This window comes from Amblyomma maculatum, chromosome 1 (genome assembly GCF_055883805.1).
Source record: "Amblyomma maculatum isolate TAMU_Amacu chromosome 1, ASM5588380v1, whole genome shotgun sequence".
Classification (NCBI taxonomy): Eukaryota; Metazoa; Arthropoda; class Arachnida; order Ixodida; family Ixodidae; genus Amblyomma; species Amblyomma maculatum.
The window spans coordinates 15,132,869-15,157,575 of NC_139344.1; the positions used below are offsets into that span (position 1 = coordinate 15,132,869).

The window sequence follows — 24,707 nt, forward strand, 5'->3', positions numbered from 1 at the left end:
CTGCATCTTCTGTGCGATTCCACTGCTAGACGACCCACTTGTATCTTTGAATTCGCTTTCATTATGGGTTTGTGGTGTTGGAAGGCTTCTGGAGGTATCGGAATAGGTGAAAAATTTCAATTTACCGGCGAGTGCTTAGATGCGTACCCCTGGATTTTGCCTGGAAAATGGCTTCACACAGACCAGTAGAGGGAGTGGACACCGTCGCTGACGTACTATAAAGCATGTGAACTTAGGTTTCATCTTCAACTCCACCTCCACTTTTGTGACTGGCTACCACATTTCTTCCTCTGCACATTCTACTCAGCGACATCACATGAAACTAAAATGCGGATAGTAATGCTAACGCATCACAAAATGCCTGCCTGCTACAAAGCTTCCCGCACCTCTGTGCTCACCCCCACAAGGCAGCTTCCGAGCACTTTTGTGCATGAGGATGCACAAGAGCATTCTTGCAGGTACTTTTGCGCTGGCCTGTCCTGGACGCAAAGTGTGACGAGGCCAGGTATTCATGCCGCATGTGCACCAGCTCATAGAGTTTGGTAATGACCGCACTTAAAAAGGAACTGGTTACAAGAGGCCTATGCGATCATATGCTTTCAAAGGCTGTACCACAAGGCCAGTCAACTAGGCACCTTCCGAGGGCTTGGAGGCAGAGGAAAAACAAGAAAATGAGTGTTGCTTTAAAAGAAGGAAAAGGGCAGCAAAAAAAAACTATGGCGATACTGCTTTTAAGTAACACAGCGCAATTTCGTTTCATGCACATACTGTCAATATCACTTCATGTGTAGTGCAGAGACTAGTACTCTCTTTACTTTCTGCTAGCTCATTTTATTGTTTTCTTGTAACTAATGTTCCGACACATCTAGCATGCTCACACATTTGCTTTCGGGGAACTTCTAATGAGAAAAACAAATTTCCATTGTCCTTTCAAGCTCTCCTTAAAGAAAGGTACCGTACAACATGTCTGCTTTAAGATCACAAGGTAACCACTGAAAGTGTTGTCCACTTCAATATCATAAGCCGATAACAAAGCATACATAGTCTAGCGAGATTTAAAGGTGATCACTTCAAGGCTAACCTACTCGAATTAAACTACTCAAATACAGTTCATTTCATGAGAATCGAGCAGCGAATGCATAGGTTTAGCTAGCCGAATGATTCCTCTATCTTGCACAGTCATGCTAAAGCGAAAGCTTTACTAGCCCCATTATGCGAAAATCCGGTCGCTGGTGTGTTGACTTGATGGTACCCCAAGGCGACTTCAGGTGTCCACAGAAACAAGCGTGACAGATACTGCGCCTTTCCCTTCCAGTGAACCAATTATTAAGGCGAAAGCCTTTCTAGGCCCACGGTGAAGATCTCACGTTGGCGAAATTGTGTTGTGAGCAAGATTCCGCGAGTGACAGATACTGCGCCTTTCCTTTCCTGCAAACCAATTAGAGAACGCCGGTGAACTTCGATGTGTTCAGCGGAATGCTGGTTGTGTTCGACAAGGGGCACGCGATGTACCATGTGCAGCAGCAACACTCAGGCTTTCGCATTTCTCCATTGCAGATTGTGCAGTGCTCTCGGAACTTTCGGAAGCGGCCGTGATAGCTTAAAAAATTTCTTGGTTTGTTTTACCGGAACAAATGCAATACCTTCAAATAGCGCTAGACTGTACCTGCCAGCTGTTGAAAATCTTGTCAGTTTTAAACATAGGAGCTTTAGTACTATCTAAAAGGCCTCAATACCTTAAAGGAGTATAGACACGTACATTTTCTGGTTCAGGATGTTTGCTTTAAACGATCCACCATGTTCCAAAACGGAGGGGCTGCGACTGCGTGAATTGTGACATTTACTCTTGCTTGTCCAAGGACAATGCTTTACACTTTTTCATACCAAAGCCCAAGTTTTCTGTAGCTTGATGTATCTTTGGTCTTCCTCTGATCTGTTCTCTGGTGACACGAATCAAAGAAAGACGTGTTTCGTTCAGTCAAAGAATAACAGCCCAGTCGAACATTTATTTGTGGGTACATTCTTGCAACTTAGAATTTAATTTTCTAATTTGTTAATACTAAATATCAGACACCTTTAGCAGACCGTGTTGCATGTTGTCGTCTGTGTTATCGGAGTATCGGGATCCCTTTCACTGGCAGTGCTGCCGCATTGATTGGTCCCGACGTGGTGGGTATGCGCTTATATGACAGGCAGCTAGCGTCATCTGGCACCCTCAAGGCGAGCTGCCACGCGTTGGGACCAATGAAGCGCGTGTGCGTTGGTGGTGGGCAGGCTCTCGATACTCCTGTAATGCAGACGACCACACACAACACTGTCTGCTAAATGTGTCTTATTATTTCAGACAGCCTTGAAGAGTAATAACTAAACAAAACAATTAGAGCTTCCTAGTTAATGTGTCTATGTTCCATAAAAATTCAAGGAAATGCCACATGGCGTTTCCCCTTTCAAGTGCTCTGCAGAATCACCCAAGAGCATCACTGAACAACAAGATAAATGGCAGGCTTATTGGTTGTGGTTTTCACAAGTTCTCTGCCATGTATGAAAAAACTTATCCTACTAGTGACACAAGTCTCCCAAGTATGCAAATGGCACATATGCTGCATAGCTGCAGTATTAGCAAACAGTTTCTGGCCACTACATGACAAGCCAAAAATGACCTTTTGCTCTCTTAGCAAGGTTTACGAGCCTTTGCAAATGTTTCATCGTGGTAATTTCATTGCAATTTACATATCTTCAACACTTTTGTCCATGAAAGTGCACACGCTATCCTGCTTATGTGCCTATGCCAAAAAGGTGATAATGTGTGCACAAGACTATCTTTTTTTCGAAATGAGACTAACCCAGAAACCAAAACTGTATCAAATTCCACTAGCTGTATTAGCAGGCAAATCTATTCATCTTTCCTTTGGAAAAATGAAAAGGGCTGTGTAATGCCCTTAAAACCTGCATGAAAATCCTGTTTGAAACCAGAAATGAGCCACATCCTGCTGATGTACGGATCAAGACAAACCAAATCCATGAGTGGGTGTTTCCTTTGGCAGCTTGAGGTTTATAGCTTGGTCAACCAAGTATGACTTCTGGTCTCGTTTATTGTGATCGACTACACAGAATTAAAAAGATCAACGAAAGATCTGAAGATATGAAGCCCCATCACTGAGGAATCGATACACTGAACTTTATAAAGTGTTTAGTTGGGCTAGCTGGTACTGCTTCCTAAATTCATTATTAGCAAAATGGCAGAAGCAAACAGGAGACCATATGCCCCATCGCTTTGTGTCCTGTCTGCACCTGTTACTTCACAATGCTAATCGTGAACTTAGGATTCTACAGTGAAATGGAATAGAGTCTAGATCGCATACATTCTGAATAGTTTATGTTTTCTGTTACCAAAGTGGGAAGTGAGAAGGTTGTCACATCAGCGCTTGTGACAGAGGCCTGCCATTCACATTCATTTGCTTGCTTGTGTTGGCAAAGCACAGTAGTGTCCCCTAATGCACACAGTGAAAGTTTTATCTGTTTTTCTGCTCAGTTCACAGCATTATCATTTGCGGGCATTATATTCATAAACAGTGCCGAAAGGTATGCCATAGAAATTAGGTTTTTGGTGCAAAACTAGGTCAGATCTAGAGAATCGCACGAAGAGCCAAATCCAAGGTTTACATGCCGACACTGACCTTAAATTATTTGCACAATTTTTCAGTACGTAGTGGTGAAGGTTTTTTCTAACTTACATGTAATGTAGTCATATATAAGCTTGAATAGGGCTACGCTTATGTGGATAGAAAACTTTTGCATTTTCTCAGTTCTTGTTAAGGAGGATTTGGCTGGTTGAAAAAAAAGAAAGGAAACCTTCTCATAACCCATTCATTTAAAATAATGTACACATCAACATCACCGGTAGTGCCAAATTAAGTATTTTATACCACAGATATATCATTGTTTACTTCCAGATTAGCGGGTCACACTAAGTAGCGTGCAACGCAATGAGATGCTAGTAAAAAAGCAGTGCTGAATTCAAAAATAAAAACACACTGACATTATATTTGATCATGGGTGGGCACCATAAAATGGTCAAAATGCACAGGACAATGCCTACACAGTGCTTTGAGCCAGTCAAAATACAGAAATTTAAAGTAATTGTTTCAGGCAAGTGTCACACCATGCGACACTTGCAAGTACAAAAAGCTTTTGAGAAAGTCAAAATGCATCATCAAGTACACAGCTACACAACCTGTGAGTCCCATTTTTTTTTTTTTATTAAGCTGCACAAATGCTTTTTAACATCCAAGTTCTGCACGTGTGTGTATGCACGTGCACTACTGTGCACAATACGAGCACACAATTGGTGTGCCTGTAGCTTAGTTATTGAAGCAGTGCATACCCAGTGGTACTGGAAATGGATGCAGTTAGTTGTCAGTGTAAAGAACAAAGTACTACACTGGACGTTTGTGCAAGTTGGGCACTCTTTGTGGAGGCACACAGATTTACTAAAAGTCATACCGAGGGCGACAATCTATGGGTCTCGACACCTAGGTGTAATTTCACTCTGAAATTCACATTCGATGACACACTTGCATTTCAAAAGACTAAGTGAATTTGTGCAACAGTTTCGCAGCACATATGCCAAGTACCATGATTAGCATTCCTTGATAGACTGTAAAGCTAGTACGTAGTACATTGCTGAAGTCATGACATTAATAATGGCAGAAAACAGTGCTAAATGGCTATAAACACAGCTAAGTTAAGGACGGTGGTAAATAAATGGCTATAAAAACAGCTAGGCTATTGTTCAATCTTGCATAGTCAAACCCAAAACTGCATAACACCTAAGAAGACGTTTTTAAATTGCAGGACCGTAGCCGCCAGTCCCTGTCATTCCACAGATGCTGGAAACACAACACTCCATCGCTTCTTATACAGATCAGGCCTCACACTATATTCCTTATGCACATGTTTATTAAGAACAGATAAAATCGCGGAAGAACCAAAGAAAACAAGATGTCACCTGGACATCCTCAAACCTTCAACTGTCTTATAGTGTTTGAGTGGATGTAAGAAAGAAATATTCACTGGACTTCACTCCTTCTTTTAACTTTCTATCTCCTGCATCCCATTCCCCCTTTCTCAACTTATGCCTTGTGGCAAACTTCTCGAAAAAAAAAAAAATAGCTGAAATGTGATGTGAGCCATAAAAAAAGGGAGGGGAGGGGGGGGGGGGGGGGGGGGGCTTCCATAGCCGAGACGCCCAGAAAGCGAGGGTGAGTAAAGGACACAATCAGTGAGAATTGCATAGAATCGAAAGATGGCATCAGTCTATGATCAACCATTACCAAGTTAGCCCTGCCACAGTAGCTCAGTGGTTAGAGTGCTTTGCTTAAGCCAGAGGACACAGGTTCAATCCCAGCCACAAAACACAAAAGGTGCCCATGTGCTGTGTAATATCAGCACACATTAAATAACTCCAGGTGTCTCAATAAATTCAGAGCCCTTCAAAATGCCATCATTATAGCCCATATGTTGCTTCAAGACAATGGACTCCACAATTTATAATATGTGTGTAAATTTACAATTTACAAATTCATTTCTCAATTCATACCACTGGATCACAAAAAATATGAAGTTGAAAAGGACCTAAAGGAAACTACTAATTAAAGCCTTGAGTTTCAGAAGGTTATATAAAAGATATGTCTACAATTACCATCAAAAAATGAAAGAACAGTTTGGCCAGTGGAAATTACTTGGGTCTCTACATCAGAAGGCATTATCAAGTTGAAGCAAACTGTAGTTTGTAATCATCATCGTCAGCCAGATTATACCCACTGCAGGGAGAAGACCTCTCCAATATTACTCAAACTAACTCGGTCCTGTGCTAGCTGCATCCACCTGACCCCTGCAAACTTCTCAACCTCATCCGCCCACCTCATTTTCTACTTCCCCCTGCAACGCTTTCCTTCCCTTGGAATCCAGTTTGTTACCCTAAGCGACCATCGGTTATCCTCTCTTCGCACTACATGTCCTGCCCATGTCCATTTCTTCTTTTTAATTTCCGCTAGAATGTCAGTAACTTGAGTTATTTCTCTGACCCACTCTGCACGCTTCCTATCTCTTAATGTTACCCCTACCATTTTTCGTTCCATAGCCCTCTGAGTTGTCCTCAACTTAAGTAGAACCCTCTTGGTTAGCCTCCACGTTTCAGCCCCATAGGTGAGTACAGGTAAGATGCAACTGTTGTATACTTTCCTCTTGAGCGATACTGGTAAGCTGCCAGTCATAATCTGCGAGTGCTTGCCAAATGCGCTCCTACTCAATCTTGTTCTCCTGGTTATTTCACTTTCATGGTCCAGATCTACAGTTACTACCTGTCCTAAGTATACATATTTGCCTACCACTTCCAGTGTTTCGTTACTTATTGTAAACTGCTGTTCCTTCCCTAGGCTTTTGAACATTATCTTAGTCTTGTGCATATTAATTTTTTAGGCCTACCTTTCTGCTTTTTCTTTCTAGGTCATTAATCATTCTTTGCAATTCATCCCGTGTTAGTTAGCAAGGCGATGTCATTGGCGAATCACAGATTACTGAGGTAATCTTCATCAACCCTTATCCATAACTGCTCCTATTTTAAGTCCCTGAATACTTCCTCTAAGCAAGCTGTGAATAGTACTGAGGAGATCGTATCTCCTTGCCTAACACCTTTCTTTATGGGAATTTTGTTACTTTCTTTACGCAGAACTATGATTGCTGTGCAGCCACTATAGATATCTTCCAGTACTTTCACATACAGTTCGTCTAGACCCTGATTTCACAATGCTTCCATGACTGCGGAGGTTTTGACAGAGTGAAATGCGTTGCCTTAATCAATGAATGCTATGTATAGGGGATGGTTATATTCCGAGCATTTTTCTACCACGTGATTGATAGTATGGATATGATCGACAGTAAACTATCCGTTCCCAAACCTGGCTTGATCCTTTCGTTGATTGAAATCTAAGGTTGCCTCGATTCTATTAACGATTACCTTAGTGAATACCTTGTACGTAATGAATAGTAAGCTGACTGGTCTATGAATTTTCAAGTCCTCTCCATCCCCTTTCTTATTAATTAAGATAATGTTAGCGTTCTTCCATGATTCCAGTACTGTCTATATCACTAGGCATTGCATATTACAAGGTGGCCAGTTTTTTTAACATATCCTCCCCATCGTTCAACAAATCTGTAGTTACCTGATCCTCCCCAACTTCCTTTCCCTTTTTGATAGCTTTTAGAGCTTTCTTAACCTTGTCTTCGCTGCGGTGGTGCAGTGGTAAGACACCCGACTGCTGTACCAGAGTGCCCAGGTTCGATCCCTACCGCCTGCGGCTCCATTTCGATGGAGGCGAAACGAAAAGGCGTCCGTGTACTGCGCGATGTCAGTGCACATTAAAAATCTCAAGGCGGTCGAAATTACTCCGTAGCCCTCCACTATGGCTCCTTTTTCTCTCTTACTTTCACTCCCGCCTTCCGCGCTTTCCCTAAGACGCGGTTCAGGCGTCCACAGAAACAAGTGTGACAGATATTGCGCCTTTCCCTATCTGTGAACCAATTATTATTATTTAGTTAATGGCGAAACATTGATTGTTCTTCACTACTGCCAATCTCATTATTCTCCCGACTACTTGGGCAACTGTATAGGTCAGTATAGAACCCCTTGGTTACTCCGACTATCTTGTCTATATTAATGATGGCATTGCCCGCCTTGTCCCTTAGCGCATACATTAGCAGAGTTCATATCTATGGTTTTCTTTGGTCTCAAAGGCAGTATTCACTAAGAGTGATATGCAGTAAATAAGGTATGCTTGTTGCACTTTTTTTCAGCCTCAAAAATAAGCAAATGAAATGAGTTGTGAAAATCTGGAAACTGAAAGCTCCATCATGACAATATGGCCACCCATTCATTACATTTCATGCGAGATTCTCTGGTGAAGTACATCATTCAGGTCTGCCAGATCTCTCACTTTTCTGCCAGACCGTGCAACTTTTGGCTATACCAAAAGGTGATGCTTCATTTTGAAAGGCAATAGGTTTTAGACCATCAAGGAGATAGAAAGAAACTAGAAAAACTTAGCAGTGCACTTTGAGAAAAGTGAGGAACACTGGCTCAAATGCTTAGTTTTCATGGTGAGTATGTGCTAAAGAGAAAAGAGACATCACTACTCTACACTACTACTTGTATTAAATAAATAAAAAGCTACTTTCCAAACAGTCTTTGTAGATCAAACCAATGACTTAAGCTCATTCTGCTCAAGACGAATATTAAAATAACCTAAGCTCCCTCCTATTCTATTTATCTATAAAATGCAGCACTTATTTTCAAGACATGATCAAATAACAAACACCACTTTTAGAATGAGGGCTCTGCTTTGACACTAGTAGCTTATTTCAACAACTCAAGGCACAGTCCTGGCTTGAGGTTTGTACTGGTCACGTATGCCACCCATAGGAGCAACAGAGAGTTGGGGTGGCGTAACAGAAGCTTCAACTGGAAACCTGCGGCCTGCCAACTCCACCTGCAAAAGATGAAAAAAGCCAGTGGCTGCTGCGCTAAGGCTGGAAAATTACACTTTGTAATCAAATTACACCTTCAAGCCAATCCTAGTCTAATAAGCACTACGATGAGTGGCGGAGAAAAATCTGACACTGCTACAAGTTCAAATGAGAGCCTAAAGAAAAATTTTCCTGAACTTAACAAAATTGATAAACGTATATATTTCCAACTTTGGCGCAAGTGGATTCAACCGCACAACAGAAAGCAGCACACACTGTTGTTAATTAGAGTACTCTAGCTCGGCAATATTGTGGACATAAATAAATATCACAATGCCATGAATAAGCTATTATCAGCATGCAGGAACTGTCAACCTTCCAAGAACACATAAAACGAATAGCTTACAAGCAGCCACAAAGTAGCTCGAGAGATCCAAAGAAACTTACCTCGAAGCTTCCCTCAGTGAAGAGGTTGCTTGGCAGCAGTTCAAGCTGCTTACTGCTGTGGTTAAACCAATGGACAAAGCCCTGGCAGACATTCCGCCCCAGGGAGAATGCATAGCTGCCAGACGTGGTGAGTCCCATAAAACGGCCGTCTCGAAAAATGGGCTCCTGGCCCCAAGCCCAAGGGTCACGCTCAGGGTCATGACCAGTCAGCTGGAAGAAAGCCAGCTGCCGGCGCAGCCCTTCCACTGCCTGCTGCTGCAATGCCTCCTGGCCAATGAAGGCGCGCTGCTTCTGCATAAGCGTGCCAGCATTCATGAATATGGGCACTCCTTTACAATATGCATTTGCCAACAGCCTGACAATGTGTGACAAGAAAGAAATCAAGCAATCACTTTGCCTAATCTATGTATGCACGCATTAAAGAAAGGCACAGTTAAAAAAAAAGCATGTAAATTTTGCCCATATTGTACATACCTCAAGTTTAACACGGGAACCCCGATTGGCCTCCAGAGGAGTGACACTGCTATCAAGTTCCTCTGCCCAAAATGGGACAAACTTTTCGATCCTCAACATCCTCAGGGCATAGTAGCCAACATCCAGGATTCCGTAATCACGGCCAGCCTTTTTTAGTCTGCTGTAGACATTTTGAGCATACTGCAGGGAAAATGAACAAGAACACAATGAGAACGCTCGCATACAAGTCCTGTACGACACAAACAAAATTGAATGTTTACGGAATTAGTATTGTTTACTTATTCCTTCTGTATCTTTACCTAGGATACGGTCGACTTTTTTCTATCATTGAAAAAAATGCCTTTTTGGCCAGTTCTTCTTCACAACACGAATAGAGAACACATTCACTAATGTACCCTCAGAGAAGAAAAGAAACAAAATTAACATTATGCAGCACACTCAAATGTGCTTGGTCAGTGGTTGACTACCTTTCCTGTGCAATACTGCATATCTTCAAACGTTATCTACCTTCTAGAATGCTCCTTCTGTCATAAACAGTACATCGGAGAGACAGGGCAACCAATGAACATACGGCTTAATGAATATCAGGCAGACACAGGCAAAAACCTTCCGAAAGCAGTTTCCCAGCATTTCAATCAGAAAGACTATAAGTTCGAAGAAATCAAATTATATATTCTCCAGTCAGGCTTCAAATCTGCAAGAGACAGAAAATATAGAGAGGCATATCTAATTCATAAATTTAGAACATTGGAACCAGCAGGAATAAATATATCTAAGGGAACGTTAGAATCCCTTAGGTATATTTTCTCTGCATCATAACTATTCGGGAAAACAATCCCACATAGCGTTAATTGTACACTTTATTCCCTTCCGCAATAGCAAAACCTTACACGTTCCTCTAAACACATTTCCTCCTTATCACTTGTTGCTTGAATTTGTCCTCAAACATTTTTTTTATTATTATTATTTTTTTTTTTTTTTCATGTTAGTTGCGGTTCCCTGTGCGGTTATTATCCTGTGACTGTACTTTCCCCCCCCCCCCCCCCCACCTTTGCAGAAAGTTTTAAGAATTGTCCCCCTTAGATATATGCCTTATCATGGCCCTTCGCAAAGCCTGTCCCTTTGTAAGGTGTATCTGCACCAAACCCGCCTAACTGGTGACTAATCATCTACCTGGTGCTGTGGGTTTTTTCCTGGTACTGCCGCTTTTACTTCTTTTGCAGGCCACAGGATCTCTGGTTCCAGGTTGAGATACATACTTATGATTAGTACTTTTTTTTGTCAGTTGTGGTTCACTGTGCAGTTATTATCCTGTGACTTTGTACTCCCTCCCTCTCCCCTACCTTCTAAGAATTGTCCCCCTGGGAGGCCTTCACCACAGACGATCTGGCCACAGCGATCGTCTGCGGTGAAGGCCTCCCAGGCACTGCTCCGCTTTACGAGAAGCACAGGCCTAATCGAAAGACTATGAGTGTGCTATGACATGATTGTGGCATGTTGTGATGTGGCGTGTCTGTTATGTGACTGCACTAACTTCAACTATCCCTCTCTCACAACTTTTATATCCACTCATCCCCTTCCCCCAGTGCAGGGTAGCAAACCGGTTGCTTTTACTGGTTAACCTCCCTGCCTTTCCTCCTCATCTTCCTCCTCCTCCCCCTAGATATATGCCTTATCAGGGCCCTTTGCATAGCCTGTCCCTTTGTAAGGTGTATCTGCACCAAACCCGCTTAAGTGGTGACTAATCACCTACCCAGTATTGTAGTTTTCCTGGTACTGCCGCTTTTACTTCTTTTGCAGGCCACAGAATCCCTGGTTCCAGGCTAATAAATACATACTGAAGATTTTTTTTTTTTTATTTCACTTCATAACCCACTTTCTTCTCACCCATGCTCTCCTCCACACTCCTTCACACCTACTTTCCCCTTCCCAGATTTTCTTCTTCAGAAGCAAAAGCGTATTTAAACCCCTGCCAGTAATGATCGCTATGCCCAGATGAAGACAAGTCCACTTGTCGAAACGTTGGCTCATTTGCGAACTGAGGCGTACCCATTTACCCTTGTTCAGTTCTTCTTCATACCGTGCAAACCATCTTCTTCCTTTCATTCTACCTAGATGTCTAGCCTTGTAGCATACAGTAGACTAGCAATGCCAAAATAAGGGTAAAGAGCCTCAGAGACAAACACTGCCACTGCCCACGTAGAACATATCACAGGTTTTTAAATATAATGACTTCACTCAGTTATAATCAATCTGAAAAACATTATTTTCACACTTTAGACATTCAAAACAATACTTTTGTGAACCTTCTAAACGTTACTACTCCCCAAATTATTATCAAATTAATTCCCTAAAATATGCACCAAAATCTATAAACTGTATTTAAATAAAGAGGAAGCCAGAATTTTTTTTCTATGCAAATCTGTTTCTGAAAACATTACTTCATTGGTTTCTGGTTAGAATTAACACAGAAAGCTTGGGGGGACATTTAACATCCGCCTTGAAAGGTATGATGCGACAGAATTAATGGCTCCTATCTGTCGTTCCTTTTGCAGATTTGTATCTGCATACGTGCACTTGCTATTCGCCTAATCACTAAGACACCAATTTGTGCCTCTATTATCTCACATATGCTCATTAGCATACAGTCATAAGCTACCACATTATGTGAAAGACCACCTGAAATGGATATAAAGCCCTGTTTTAACCAAGTCATACAAATATGCCAGCGTGGCCTAGAAGCAGCGTGTCTGACTGCATCCAAAGCTTCCAGAGGGTTCGATTCTCCTCTCACTCACCCATGTTAAAGAAGTTGCCCGAATTGGCAGCTCCTACCAACTTGACCATGTATTGTGACATCACACAGCTCACTAACCAATCAGTGCCTAGCCCTAGTTATCACCTTTCAACTACCACCCGCAAGAGGCATGCTCGTGATTCCTGGCTCAAAACGGTGACAATGCTGACACCGGATTTTCTAGTGAAGAGGGTTTTCAATGCCCTCGTGTTAAAATCCTAAAAAGGAAAATACTTCAGAGCGGCTTTTGCCACAGTGATGAGTTACAACATACTGAAAAGCGCCATACTCATTTGATCCGACATACTGCAACACACTGCAAAGTGCACAGACATTGCTTCGTGCAAACACAAGCAATGTTTCATTATTAGTAGTGAAACTCTGTGTGAGTGATATACCCCGAAGCGGGGTGCTGTAGCTTTACGACTGTTTTCAGGCTTAAGACACATTGAAGGCATAAAATGCATCTTTTATGAACTACTACTGCCCCCTAGTATTTAAAACAGCAACCATAGCAAATTGCGGACCGTTACTTGTCTTTGGTGGTGGAAGCAGCAAAACAATGGGCCAGACGAGTGTGGATAGTCATCAAAAATATTGGTATGATCTCCCATGATGAGTAAAGCTCTGGGTTGGTGGTTAAAGGGTTATTGAACCCTTCCATGAAGAAAGGTTCAGCAAGACATAGTAATCACTACCACATTCATAACAGCACATATTTAGCACTGCTTGTACTGCAATCCCAGATATATTGAACTTGAAGGGGATCGCAAAATAGACATATCGATAATTTGATATGTACAACATGGCAGTGAATGAGATTCCGCGTTTAGCAGTGGCAAGCCACCTGTTGACATACTGGCAGCACGCCACTCGCTGGGTGTCGCTAAGCCTAGATCACTTTACACTGAAGCCGCCAAGGATGGTGCTTTGTAATTAGACACTGCCTAGCATGGGAGATCTCATCGTGTTACCAGTGCCCTATAACCACAACAATTATTCACCAAGATTAAGATACAGTTGGTTTTTGCAACGTTTTCAGCTGTAAGGGGAGCCCAAGACCATGCCCTACACTGTACCACCCATGAAAAGTGATTGCATGAGCCCTACTAGAAGAAAGTGCTACATGCAGGGACATGGTGCACCGTTAGAAATAGCAGACAGTTCATTTATCGGAGCTCAATAAACATGCTCATAGGGCTATACTTTTGAATGGAATTTTCAAGGGGATTCTTTGACTGTTCTTTATAAGCAATAATTAGATATATCCAGGTTCAATACAGTTAGTTAGTTATATGGAGTTTTATGGCGCATAAGCAACTGTGGCTATCATGCGCCAACCGCAAGGTTAGACGATCAAGTGGCTACAGTAATGATGCTCAGATTTGGTTTAAAACATTGGCTTCCTTTAAAAATCCGTAAACAAGTGAAAAATCAACAAGTGCTTCTTGGCCTAAAAGCAATGCGGGATGAAATGGGATGTGTTCTTTGTAAAATACAGTAAAATACAGGTTCAATACACCTAGGATCAACATTTTACACTTTGGAAAAGCATTTAGATTGTCATTAAAACATACACTATTCATGCTGTAGCACACCTCTAGCATCGTGGTGGCCGTGCTGAAGACGATACACTCCAGTGTGCACGAGTCACGTGCGAGACAAGTCAATATAATTTGTGGATACTAGAAACAGCCTTCTCTTCAGTACGCCACAACGCAAATATGAGAAGAAAACTAGGAGAGTTGGCAGGCATATGGTCACAAAATTTCAAAGCAAATGCTAGTGGAAAAAAAAACATACGAGATAAAAAGGAAGTTTACAAGGTAATTTGGTCAAGCAGTAATAAAGTCCATCATCATCATGTCAGCTTTGTTTCTTTGCCTGTTCCATTCACCAGTATTTATCACTTCTTCACCTTTCAGTTAGCGCAAAAATTCAGTTACAGGGGAATTGCAATCTGCTTTCCAGAGCAAGTTTTCTTGCTCCACAAAACCAGAGAGCTGCTTCAATGGGCGATTTGGATTCAGATCCCGTACTGATTGGAGCACAGCAGTACAGTCCTTAGACACCTTGCTTCTTCACTGACTCAAGAAAGCACTGCAGATTCCCAAATGGAATGCAAAATTAAATAAGCTGCATCTTAAGTCACTTTATGCACTATATACAGTAAGCCTCCATAAAAGCCTTTCACTACAGATTTTTTGCACAACTTTGATGACAAGTCTGCCTAATCCAAAGAAGTGATTTCTGCCAATCCAAACTCGGGGTCAAACAAAAGCCAGTAGCAGATCTCTGCAACACTAAAGTTCACAGTTATATGCGAGTATTAAAAGAAATGAAAACAATCACATATTTCTTAAATATAATGAAAGCATGAAGAACGGTAAACTAGAAGAATAATCCCAATACTTTAAAGTTGCAAAACAGGGCAGAGTATACTTGATAACCTCACTTAGAAAACATCTAACAAAATAAATTTAGCAGTTAATGCTGCAACCGTTACATTCAGTACTAAAACCCACTACTTTTGGACCATAAGGGAAATATGTAGTAAACGCACCTCTGATGGGATGTACATAGAATATCCAGGTTCTAAGGTGTTGTTATAACCTAGGAGCAGCACATTGGTTGAATATGCAACATCCATTTCCTGCAAAAAGAAAGTTGGACGTTTCTGGTAAGTCAATTCTATCTTTTTCATACTGTATAGCACCATTCAACCAAAAAGAAGATGAAAAAAAGTCTGCAGGCACTAAGCTCAACAGAAACATGATACACTTTCAATAATTCTGGCACAGAAACTTATACAACAGCCTTGATGATCTCATTGATCCTCACTGCATAAGAGATGAGCTTCGTTTTGCCACTCAGGACTGCACCATTATGAAATGAACCCACATTCAAAACGACTTTTTTCCAAGTAAACCTTATTAACAGACTCTCTTCATTCTTAAATAACTGTTTCAGATACAAACATTCTAAACATCTTCATGTATGTATATGCTCGAAAGAGCACAGGCATTAAAAAATTTGCACAGGTTTCACAGATTGCTTTGTGAAAATAGAAAACCATGCCCCGTGGGTATTTAATTTAGATGAAAAAATGTATACTGCTGCTTGAGCATCCATAAACATTTCTGAGCTTATTTTGTACAAAACAAATTTTGTCTTCCAAAAAATACACCAGTTTATATCGTTAGTGAGTTTCTCAAATTCAGCAAAATTGGATATGTGACCCAATAAAAACAAAAATTGTTGAAGCTGCCAGCGTGACATTTTTTTTATATCACGACTACACATATGGGCGAAAGAAGAGATATACTCACTGCTATTTCCTACTCCCCCCCCCCTAAATTATTTTGATAAAAGAATTGTAACCATGACACGGTTTGAAAAATTGCTCAAATTAGACATCTTATTGCTTGAAATGCGAGAAAAAATGTATTATGCCAAAAAATGTGCGGACCTTGAGATGGCACTTTTCCATATTCATGCTAGTTTTGCACTTCACATTGAATAATGTAGATCAAAAACTGAAGCTTGCAAGTTTTCAAATATTTCCAAATACAGATAAACACATGCCACCTTTCATCTTTCTGGACTTTCAGAAACTAAGGACCATAACAAGCCTAAATATAACCACAAAGGAATATGCTCTTTGAAAAATATTTTTTTCCTTATTAATAATCAAACTAAGTGAATAAAAACTGGATCACTACATAGCTCGATTTCCTCTCTTCAAATCTGTTTTGATTCTAGCACAGCTTAACACTTTCACGTTCTAAATGCTAAGCATACATAAAAAGTGGTGCATGCTTGTGCGGCTTCTGGACATATAGGAGTAAGCATGACAGGGCAGTGCAAAACGATTTTTCTTGTCTCTAACTCTCCACTGTACATAATGCAGCAAATGACTTGTCAATCCCTCAGCGTGCACCATTCTACCGCAATTTTATATATGGCACATTCTTTCAGTGGCTGGTGTCCAAAAATTTTTTAAATTTTCAGCCTTAAAAATATGACTGATTGTACTGAAAACAAGAGAGCTGCATATTCTGCACTTTACCATGACATCAGAAAAACACACACCTTCCAGGCCACACCACCGCACTCAGTGCTTGGACAACACCGAGCAACGAAGGTACTCGAGCCCAACCCACGCTGCTATCCCTCTGGGAGTTTGCACGCGAGGCAGGCATTGACACCAAAATGTGACCTCCCTGACCCTACTTACCACTCTCCCTTGAATAGGCCTTTGTGCCAGCTCCCTTTATTATTAAAGATTACTCATTCCCTCACTATGTACTTTATAGATTATGCATGCCAAATTTTGCATTGTTGTGACTACAGTGAGTATGTAGACTCTCATTAAGATGAACTCAGTCATGATGAATTCTTGAATAAGATGAACAACGTGAAGCCATTGAGTGGTTTCCCATAGCATTCAATGTAAAGAAAATCTATTGAAGATGAAATGTTTCGCACATCCTTCTAAGATAAACTTTCACAGTGACTACCAAACATGGCAATCCCGTGCAATGGCAGCACTCACGGGGCATCCAAATGGCACTGTCAAGGAAAAGGAATACATAGCATGCTTCTGCGCAAGGAAGTGCACTCCCATAAGATGCCATACGTCTCACCATTGCACAGGACTGCGGCTAATCTGTCTTGTGAAAGCTCGCTTTCATAGGAGGAAGCACTCTAGCCGATATGGAAATGGCAGGGCAGCATCGTGCCTGCACTGGCGGCAATCTGAGAGGGTCAGATCACACTCAGATGAATGCGCTGACAGGGTCACGTGCGTTGCATGCTGCCTCCCACAAACCACAGACCTCTCCTTTTCCACTGGGTGAGGATGCCAAAGTGGCACTTCTCTGGACTGCTGCAAACCGATTCCGCTGCCACTTCTACAGTGCTAGTGCCAAAAGCACACAACAGCCCAGTGAATAATGTGGCTGCACTCAGGCAGCCTTCATTATGCAAAGTGCAGCCGTTTGTGAACCTGATTAACAACTCCGAGACTGCATTTTAAACTGACACGGCATCTCAACAGGAACTATCTTATTTTGGTGCACAGATGTTCAGATATCAAATAGTATCATGTTCTCAGCCTCATGTTCATGACGTGCATAGTTCTAGATATGCTCTATTAGCAATTGTCCTCTCTTTGGAAGGCAATATTACTGATTGTTTTCATGGGCACATATTTGGATGCACTTCTGTTAAGACAAACTTCTGATAATACAAATACATTTCTTGGTGCCTTCAAGTTTGTGTTAAAGAGAGTCTACTGTACATTAAATGTTGTGAATAGAAGCCTTTGGCCAAAAATAAGAAGTTGAGAAAGCCATAAATGACATTTATAAAAAAAAAGGACAGCAGAAGAGCTTGATTTTGGCACTAAAAATGACTTTTTTTTGTTTGTCGTTATTATTTCACAGAAGTGTGAAGCAGAGAAGCTATCTTTGGGGAGAAAAAAGCTTGGACTACCAGCTGGCACAAGCCTGACTGCAGGAGATTTAATGCATCAGAATTGGTGCATAACAATTGATGCATCATGCACTTGAAGAAAGGTCAAATCTGCATCTCTCATAGCTGCCGCGAGTGTGTTAAACAATTTTTTAAATATTTTTCTTTGCTTTGATTTTTTTTTGTGTGTGTGAAAAATAAAGCATAAAGGTTGCTCAGACTGTAAAAAAAGAATAATAATAATAACAATAATAATAATGATAACCACATTACAAAACAGACTGAGTCCGATGTTTCAGTAAAAGTAATTAGGCTGCTCACTGGTGACAGCACAACTTATCAATAGCATTTTCTGCACCGCTGCGGTGCTGCAGTGGTTAGGGCGCTTGACTACTGTTCCCAAGGATGCGGGAATGAATCCCGGCCTCGGAGGCCACTTTTCAATGGAGGTGACAAGCAAGGCACCCGTGTGTTGTGCGATGTCAGTGCCCGTTAAAAAACTCCAGGTGGTTGAAATTTCCGGAGCCATCCACTACAGCGTCTCTCATAGCCCGAGTCGCTTTGAGACATTAAACCCCGTAAACCAAACCAATAGTATCTTCTAATTTGTGACATCTTAAAATGCAGTCTGATCTTAACTCAAAGTGACATACAGCTGCCCATTCTAACATGACACTTGTTATACTACATTGGTGGTTTTGTGCTAGTAGAAGCAACTTTCTACAAGTAATCCTAGTAACACTGCATCATTCCTAACAAACATGCAAGAACCTCATAATTACTAATGCTAAGCAAGTGTTATTCTTTACATGGGAATTTTCTAAGGGCACTCCTGTCTTTGCAACTAACATTTTATAAACCATTACTGTATCCCAAAACTCGAATAATGCAAGTGTGATATCACATACTAGTTAAAAATTGCCAATTAACGTGCACTGCAGTGGGCACTTTATCTTATTTATGCTCATTTGTTTCGCAAACAGAACAAAGAAAAATGCAACTCTGGACAGAAGGTAAGAAAGGGTGCAGACAATTGCAGGCTGCAGCTGCAGGACAATTACAAAAAAATGAGCATAAGGAAATGGCATGCACAACATTTAAATATAATATGACAGTCATTCAAAGCAACAACAATGACCAGCGAAAAAACAATGGTCATCAAAAGATCACCAAATAGAGAACCTCTCTATATAGAAGCACTACCGCAGGCGTGCTTACGCACGAGATGTGCCCAATTTTGCAAATGGCTGCAGACTTCCAAAAGTCCTTTTCAGTCTTGTCTCCTCCCTGCCGGCTGTGGCTTTTTTAAACCTGGGGTCGCACCTGCATCTCAACTTTGTCCTTCTAACAAGAACCTAAGTATAATATAAAAGTCTGAACATTGATGCTAAGTCTTCAAAATGTGGGATTGCACAAGCAAACACTGCATAAGTGCATAAGGTGTGGCAAGCAGTTTTTGGGGCATGCGACTTACTTGGCATGTAAATGGCGCTATCTGAATTTCTTGGTCCGTGACTTCCTCTAAAAGGGCCCTGGACTTAGGCCCCAGTATATATAGCACTGTGTAAAGGGACGTGACATCTCGCAGTGACACTGAACCATCCCGCGGCAGGTGGCGTCGCACCCATTTGGCAATACGTGTTTGCTGCGCCGTTGGCGAAACCATGAAATAACTGCGAAGCAAAAAATGTGCCAAACATAGGTGTTTCCACTTGTTCCTTCCATGACACAAAATGAATTACAATGACAAAAAGCATATGCTGGCAGCCAATTAAGAAGCGCACAATAGAACCTGATCACAAAAAGCAATGTTTTATCGTCGAAGGCACAACTGGGTTCACCTTGTAGGTGGGTGAGTGAAATGACTTCATTAATAAACATTTTCATCAAGACCCAAGTCTCCTCAAGCTAACACACAAAACTGTCCCCAGGCACATTAGAAAGGTTACACAGACAATAAGAAAACCTCACCGGTTTACATCCATGCGCACCAAGATGCACTCATTTTCATATCCGCCCCGATCATTCTGCATGCCTGTGAGCACAATGCACCCAACTGGGACATCTACATCATTTGAGCACAGCATCTGCAGGAAGTCCACGACCTCTAGACCCCCAGACTGCAAGGAATCACACCAGTGATGGCATTTTAGCAAAACAAAAATAATACATGCGAGCAATTTAGTTAACAATGAAAAAAAGATAACCTGGCCCCAATTTTATGGCTAGACAAGTATGCTAATCACAGAATACGGATCTTTAGTGCTAACATGCTATCAGATGATTTGGTGCTTACCTCAAGGTAGAATTTTGTAAATGATGACATGTCACTCAGGCCCACTCTTTCTCGGCAAGCCACATACTCTCTGTGCACGTGCTCCAACCATGGCGGCTTGCCATATGTGGGCTCTGGACTGGTCTGGTTTTCACCTTTAAATTAAAAAGCTCTGCGTCATGCATCTAGATTCTTTGTCCAATTCACATGGGGTGAGACTGTTTCTTTTTAAAAATAAGATATTTAGATCTGGCTACCTCCTGACAGAACATTACCATAGCTTTCATAAACATTTAACACCAGGGTACTTGCACCTTCCATTTCTTGGCCATTTCTCATACTCACATCAAGGGTCTCGTGAGAGCTTTCAGAGGCGTTATCTGCATTTTTCTATGGATAGTATTAAGAGGTTTATGTACTTTTTTTTATAAGAACCATGAAGCATAACCAAGCAAAATTTCGCCACGGATTTCAATCAATGCCTATTACATGACTAAAACTAGAATCAATAACCTAAGTCAGTTCGTATTTTTATAAATTAAAAGAAAAATACCCTTACAGATGGCAATTTTGCAGCACTGGGAAAGCAAAAAAAAAAACAAAAAAAAAAAAAAAACAAGAAAACATAAATCTGCTTCTTGCTTAAGGGGGGAGGCTACCCTTGAACACCAACTTTTTTATTTCTTGAGGTATCTGAATGAAATTTTCAGGGTATGCTCATAGTACACACATTTGAAGAACTACCAAGTTTCATGGAGCTGGGCTCATCGGTTCTCAAGTTAGAGGAGTATATCAAGATAGTTTACATAGGTCCCTAGGGGCGGGCCTGGAGAATTTGCAAAATGGGCTAGCATTGTGAAATTGGTTATGGTCATTCCTGGATAGTTTCCCCAGGGCAAGACAATTCCCTTTTTCCAAATTTCCTCTCTGAAAAATTTTAGTACAGCCCCAAATTTAGTGTTCAAATTTACACCTGACTTAACAATATTTTAATTGACTGCCCCTAATTACACACGAAATATTTTGAAAAAAACGAATTGTCTTGCCCTCAGAATTTTACTTAGGTATATAACAAAAAAAACCTCATGAAAATCCAATAAGCGGTTCTTGAGCTATGACTTTCCCTAGCAGCCACACCGTGCAAAAAATTGATTCTGAGAAAACGGCTCTCAAAGGTTGAGAGAACAATAACTTTTTTGTTTCTCAAGTTATCATGATGAAATTTTCAAGACAGGCTCATGACATTAACAAATGAAATACCACCAAGTTTCATAGAATTGTGCACACTAGTTCTCAAGTTACAGAAGCATATCAAACTGGTTCGAGTAGGTCCTTTATATAAAGCCTGGAGAAATTGTGAAAGGCGCTGGCATTGTGCAATTTGTCATGCTGATTCCTAGATAGGTTCCTCAGGGCAAGGCAAAGCCCTTTTTCTAAATTTTCTTGCTGAAAAATAGCATAGAATTGGATTTTTTGTTATCAATTAGACCTATGTTGATTAACCAAATTAATTATGACAAATTCCAGACATAATATTTTGAATACATGGGCTTGCCTTGCCCTCAAAAATTTATTCAGGTACAGTCGAGCCCACTTATAACGGCCCCACTTAAGACGAACACTCGCAAATTATCACGAACAAGTCCGGTGCGGCCGTCAAAATATACATTAGGGCTATGGCGCTCCGTCGATCTCGGCTGCAGCGAACATCTGTGCGACTAGCCGATCGGCTACAGCGAACGCCTTGGTGCCGCGGACCACTTTCCACATGCTGAGATCCGTCGATCCTGAGCTCTGCAAGCCGCGACAATCGGCATTCCCGATTCCCCCGCGGCATTTCGCCCTAGCATGGTGGGCGGCGCAGACGCAGCATGCGGTTTCCCGGTTTATCTACCGCGGCATCTCGCCAGAGGAACGAGGAGCGGCCCCGGGTTATCTTCCCGGGTTATCTTCCGCGGCATAAGCGCCGTAACAAAAAAAAAAAAAAAAAAGCTAGCCAAGTCTGCACTGAATGCGTGTCGCACCTCGAGGCATCGTGAGCGACCACGCAACGTTTAACACGTTGCACGAAACCATTCAGAGGGCACGACGAGAGATCGTAAATCCGGCGATCGCAAAAATGGCGAAGCCAACAACGACAGCAAACAAAGAGCTGTAGCAGACGACGCGGGGAGGCGGAGACCGACGCGTCAGCGGCCGCAGCAGCCAATAGTAGTCGGCCGATCCCCCGCGTTCTCGCGGAGCGCGCGCTTTGCCCAATCGCAGCCTTGAATTCGAGCGCGGGAAACTTGAAAGCCGCCACGAGGCTCTCATCGGTAGCAAGCCACGCCTCGGCCGCGCCGCCGTCGCCGCCGCCGAGGGTGGCAGAAGAAAGCGCAAGAATTCGCAAACAAAACAAGACCAAGATGGCGGCGCTCAGTTCGACGGGAGAGGAATGGTGCGCGCGCGAAGTTGGGGAATTTACGGCGCTTGCTCGCTGCTCCGCGGCTGCCGCCGCTTGTTAAATAATTAATTTCGAGTATTTCTACGGCGGGTTGGACATTGATAATTACAGAAGTGATAGTTTATGAGACATACTACCGGAATATATAATCTTCCAAAAATCGACTTTTTCGCGATTTTTCGGTTTTCAAAGGTCGCGTCCCCCCTTAAGCTGGCTAATGATGGAGCCAGCTGCATAAAATTATTGTTGGTACACTCAGTAGATTATATAAAGCCTCACTGCACGCATGCTGGCAGTGGTAAATAAGTGAGAATAACAATAAATAAATAAACAATACCGGCACAATTTCAATCCAGTATTGAGCTCTAAAGCAAGCAGCATTACTCTACTATTGCAACTATACTCTACAGCCAATCTTTGAAAACATTTTCAAAGTCTCACCCTACCTTAAATATAGTTGGACCCATGTACCAGTGCCTAAAAGTATAACAGAGCATGGGACTGCGGAAGAAATGCTCTCCTTCATCCGGGCTGCTGATAAGGCACGCTTGAAGGGCATGCCGCGAAATGAAATTTTATTCATTCGTGCGCTCCGGTTTATTTCGGGAGCACTAGTACACACAACAGAGTGTCAAAACAAAAGGCAAGGTATGCCGAAAGTTCACTAGACTAATCCTCACGTGACATTCCCGTGGCTAATCTTCTATCACTTCCTTCCTGTTCCCTCAGTTTTGCTTCTGGCAACACATACTTATTCCATAGCCAATACAGGTGGACTGGTGTTCATTTTCATAGCAACATTGTGGAAAATCTGTTTGTTGGTTGTTTTTGTTTCCTACTAAAACCGCAATGCATCTGCAAGCACATGTAAGCTTCTTACAGGCTTCCACAACTGCATATAACGCATGATAATATTATTGCAGAAGTGAAAATGCCTTATCCATCCTAGCATCATCAACCTCAGTGTCACATCAGTTAAAGAAGAATTTTCATTTTATCCTAGTGCAGAAATTTGTGCAAACCTAGAAGTGGCTCTCCGCACTGTAATTTCGGAAATAAAAATATAGCCTCACATTACGAAATAAAAATATAGCCTCGCATTATGATTTTACCCAATTAATGCACATAGCATGAATGTTGCAAAGGCGTTTTGCCTTTTTTGTTGGCAAAAGAATCTAGTTCACCAGGCTCCCTATTGAGCCTGTAGGGGAACATGAATGGCAACTCTGAAGCTCTACAGATCTACAGAAGCCAGGAGCAAAGTGAAAGTTTGTTCGTCCCCCAGAAATTGGTAGCCGCAAGGCTGCTGCCTCTTGTGGGCCAGAGATCTTTAGCAAAGGTTGTGCCTGCCTACTACTTTTTGAACTTTTTATAAGGTGCATTTTGTCATGCAAAAACAAAATTCTAATGAACAGCTGTTCTTTAAACAGCAGCCCTGATATGATGGCAGCATGTCTCAATAGGGAAGGTACATAGTGTCTGGTAGCAGCATTAAACATATATTTGTAAAGATTATGCAAACATTTGTATTGTATACCTTTCAGGACGCTCACCAAGATAATTAGACAGTTTGAAGAGAAAATGCACTGCTCGAAATTATGGTCACATTCTTTTCTAGTTTCTCATGTTTCTCACCGTGCAATCACAATCAGTATTAATCAAAAATGATTCCTGTGCAGACCAGTCCATTACCAAAAACTTCTTGCAGTCCCTGCAAATTTAAGCTCTCCAAATTGCAATCTTTCCACAGCACCACAAAAACTGATCTCAGAGAATCAGTTGCGAGTCTCTTAAACCAGAATAAAAGAAAGACAACTCGAATAAGCTGTCGCTAAGAAATAAGAAAGCCAGCAGAATGAGGAGAACAAAATACTTACAGCATAGCACACATAGCACATTTGTAATCTCAGTTTAGGCACTGAAAAGCACTAGAATGTCTGCTAGAATTAAGGAACTAGAATGTCTGCTCAGAGTTCAAATCTAAATTAATGAAAAATACTATAGAACGCAAGCTCACCCAGAATATGTTGAGGATCAAAAAATAATGCACGTTCAAAGCCCATTCTTTCACCAAGAACAGCGCCCTGCTGCTCCTGGAGTGGCAGCAACGGTGAACACCGAAGGCGACGTCCTGTGCGAAACTCGGCCTGCAAATATATGAAGGCCTCTAATTATTCTTCAAAATTATAACCTGCACTAATTAAACCCTGACAGTGAATGAGGACTACATATAGTGACCACAAATATTTCTCAAGAAGCTAGCCTTTCTGTTC

The 24,707-nt window shown here is 41.7% G+C and overlaps 1 protein-coding gene across 2 annotated transcripts in view; it reads right to left on the reverse strand.

The window, feature by feature from the left end:
* Positions 1 to 4,241: 4,241 nt before the first annotated feature.
* Positions 4,242 to 24,707, reverse strand: part of LOC146201811 (pyruvate dehydrogenase phosphatase regulatory subunit, mitochondrial-like) — a 42,348-nt gene continuing 21,882 nt past the window's right edge. For both annotated transcript variants that reach the window (XM_084587771.1, XM_084587772.1), the window contains 8 exons: positions 24,452 to 24,581; positions 20,013 to 20,146; positions 19,688 to 19,836; positions 19,191 to 19,389; positions 14,805 to 14,894; positions 9,445 to 9,624; positions 8,971 to 9,261; positions 4,242 to 8,546 (listed from right to left, as the gene is read on the reverse strand). In XM_084587771.1, the coding sequence (XP_084443897.1) occupies positions 8,427 to 8,546; positions 8,971 to 9,261; positions 9,445 to 9,624; positions 14,805 to 14,894; positions 19,191 to 19,389; positions 19,688 to 19,836; positions 20,013 to 20,146; positions 24,452 to 24,581 (1,293 nt within the window). In that variant the 3' untranslated portion in view covers positions 4,242 to 8,426. The remainder of the gene's footprint in view (positions 8,547 to 8,970; positions 9,262 to 9,444; positions 9,625 to 14,804; positions 14,895 to 19,190; positions 19,390 to 19,687; positions 19,837 to 20,012; positions 20,147 to 24,451; positions 24,582 to 24,707) is intronic.